Below are 2,875 nucleotides of genomic sequence, written 5' to 3'. Positions count from 1 at the left end.
AAATAAGAAGAATTGAAATGTTCCTGTTAGAATGTGGTCAGAAACAGGAAACTGCACAGTGAGAACTGCCGACCACTGAACAGAACAAAACTAAAAAACTGAGTCTTAATACTTGACAAAAGCTCAGTGGATTAAAGTGCTGCAAGTGGAGGACCAGGTAAGTTGTTTTCATCTTTGTCTTGTAGTAATTTTACTCACCCACCTCCAGAAGAAGGTAAAGCAGGCAGCATTTTCCAGCAGCCCACAAACAACCAGGCTGTTTATGAGTATCATCAGTAGTCTTTTTGTTTTGTGGGTTCCATATCATTTTTCAATGTGCTCAGTGCTGTTGCTGGTTTCTTACAGAGCAAGGACCCTAAGTTTTTGTTGAAATGTATTTCTCTTCTGTAAAAGCATTGCATTTTGTGAACTGCTGCTAATCTACTCATGTTCACTTTTATTCTTATGTTGCAAAAAAACAATGTAACAGAGATCTGAACTTCAGGTTGGCAGCTTAACTGTAGCCACAAGTGGACCCACGTCTGGGTCTCCCTGTGCCGATTCCCAGCCTTGATCGAATCTAGGGTTTTCTGGTGTAAATTTCTCTGCCAATCCACCTGTACAAATTGGTGAAAGATGATTCACTGTGGCAACCCCTGAAGGGATATGCTAAAAGGGGAACAAACGCAATTCCTCATAATTGCTCATTCCTTAGAAATTCAAATACGTCTTTGTGCTCTAGACATCGTCTCTTTTTCTGTGTGTGTGATTACTGACACAGCTTCACTTTGCATTAAAACCTTTTTATGTAAGTAATTCATGAATGCCACTTTCCTGCCCATCACTTGTACCTTTAAGCTGATAATAACTAACAGTTGTGTGACACCGGTATAAAGCTGCAAGAAACGTAGTTGGAAGAACACTCCTTATTTTAGGGTCTTGTTCTGATGACAAAATAAAGATCTCAACAAATCAAAAGGCTTTTCAACTTTATGTTTCAATGTTGATGCTATTTTGGTTCTTAGTTTTGTCATGACTATCAGTAACAAAATAAGATGGAAGTCTCAAGAAACTATTTCCAGCCTCTCTTATAAAACTAAAGTCATGCCGTCATTGCTATTCTCATTTTGTGAGTTTTTTTGTTCTTAAAACTAAACAGACTTTTGTTCATCAGGCATGTTTGTGGTCAAATCTTTTTGCCGTGTGCCAATTCAGAAATGATCATTGACCTAAACTCAGATATATGCTAATAGTGTGAAACCTCTGAATTCCTGATTATTTTGTGACTCTTAGGTCCATCATTTGTTTAGTGTTGGGCGTCATGGAGAAACTCAACTTGACTGCAGCACCTTCAAACATCTCCTCCTCTTCTGAACTTCTCCCTTCTCCTTCCATGGACTCCAGAGGTGTGCCGGCTGCAGTGATTCTGTCTCTCTGCTTTCTCCTGGGAGTCCCTGGAAACATTGCTGTCATCATTCTGAAGCCAAATTTTCAGCAGCTGTCCAGCATGACCCAGAGTTTGATGCTGAATCTGGCCGTGTCAGACCTGCTCTGTCTGGTGACTCTCCCACTGTGGATTTACAGTCTGCTCTACAACTGGATCTTTGGTCTGCTGGCCTGTAAAGTCCTAATATATCTCATTTATTGCAGTGTTTATGGAAGTATGCTAACTATAGCTTTGTTGAGCTTCCAGCGTTACATGCTTGTAGTGCACCAACAATTTTACAATCAGAAAGAAACAAGATTGTTGTTGGTTTTGCTTTGGCTGGTTGTAATGATAGTGTCCATCCCTGCCTTGGTGGCTCGAAGGGATATCCCTGATGAGCAGTGGCTGCGCTGCAGAAATCAATTTTCCTCTCAACCTCAGAAGATTGCTGTGCAGCTGACAGAGACTCTGGTGGGATTTGCTTCATTTTTTATTGTAGCATTTTCATACGTTCAGCTTTATAGGAAGGTGAATCGAGCAGCATTTTTTAACAACCCTCAGACATCCAGACTGGTTACCAGTATCATTATAGTGTTTTTTGTCCTGTGGATTCCATACCACGCTGTAAATGTACTGAGTGTTGGAGCTACTGCTTTACACAATGAGAGACTTGAGAAACTATTTGGAAACAAACACTATATTGTTACGGCACTGACATTTATAAACAGCTGTCTGAATCCACTCCTGTATGCATTCACTTCTCACATTTGTAAATGTCTGAACCATCTAAACCAAATTCATGAAAGCTCGTTTGATGTGGCGACCCCAGAAGGAATATCCTGAAAGGTGAACAACAACGAGTCATTTCTCTGGATGCAACTGCAGAGGATTTTCTCCATCAGGGTATATTTGTTCTGTCACAGACTTCAGCAGATGATGGGGTAACTGAGGCTTTCCATATAAGTTCACCAAACACAGCTATAGTTAGTTCATCTTGTTTCATTTTCCAAAAATAGTACTACACATGATCATTTTTCATTTGTACAACCTCAAAAGAAAAGGTAAATGAAGTACAACGGTAAAAGTGAATTATGCTAGCATCTTTTATTATCATGGGATTTTTTAACGTGACAGATATAACGCAGGAATAAAGCAAATACTATTTTTAGAATAAAACTTTTACTTAGATTGTGTTGATAAAATGCCTTGTGGTTGAAGCAATTACATTTACATTTTCTCGTCTATAATTTAAAAACATGTTTTGATTTTTTTTTAATTGTGTTTTTTCCTATTCCATGTCTGTTCTGTTTGTCCGTGTTTGCTTATCATTCTTCGTTAAATGAACTGATCAGTGTAGGATGAAGCTTTGAGGTGGTAAGATGATGCAAAAGAAAAGGCTGTATGTTATTTGTGATAAAAGGTTTGACAAAAGAATTATCAGAATTACCTGCACATGCATTGAATTGTTGA

The 2,875-nt window shown here is 38.7% G+C and overlaps 1 protein-coding gene across 1 annotated transcript; it reads left to right on the top strand.

Moving 5' to 3' along the window:
* Positions 1 to 1,098: 1,098 nt before the first annotated feature.
* Positions 1,099 to 2,875, top strand: LOC110017737 (leukotriene B4 receptor 1-like). The gene has a single exon (XM_020714715.3). It carries the CDS (start codon positions 1,301 to 1,303, stop codon positions 2,246 to 2,248), a length of 948 nt encoding a protein of 315 aa, XP_020570374.1. The 5' UTR covers positions 1,099 to 1,300; the 3' UTR covers positions 2,249 to 2,875.

This window comes from Oryzias latipes, chromosome 24 (assembly GCF_053564925.1).
Source record: "Oryzias latipes strain Hd-rR chromosome 24, Olatipes_Hd-rR_3.1".
Lineage (NCBI taxonomy): Eukaryota > Metazoa > Chordata > Actinopteri > Beloniformes > Adrianichthyidae > Oryzias > Oryzias latipes.
Note: the sequence above shows the minus strand (reverse complement) of the source record. Positions and strands in the feature narration are given on the sequence as shown.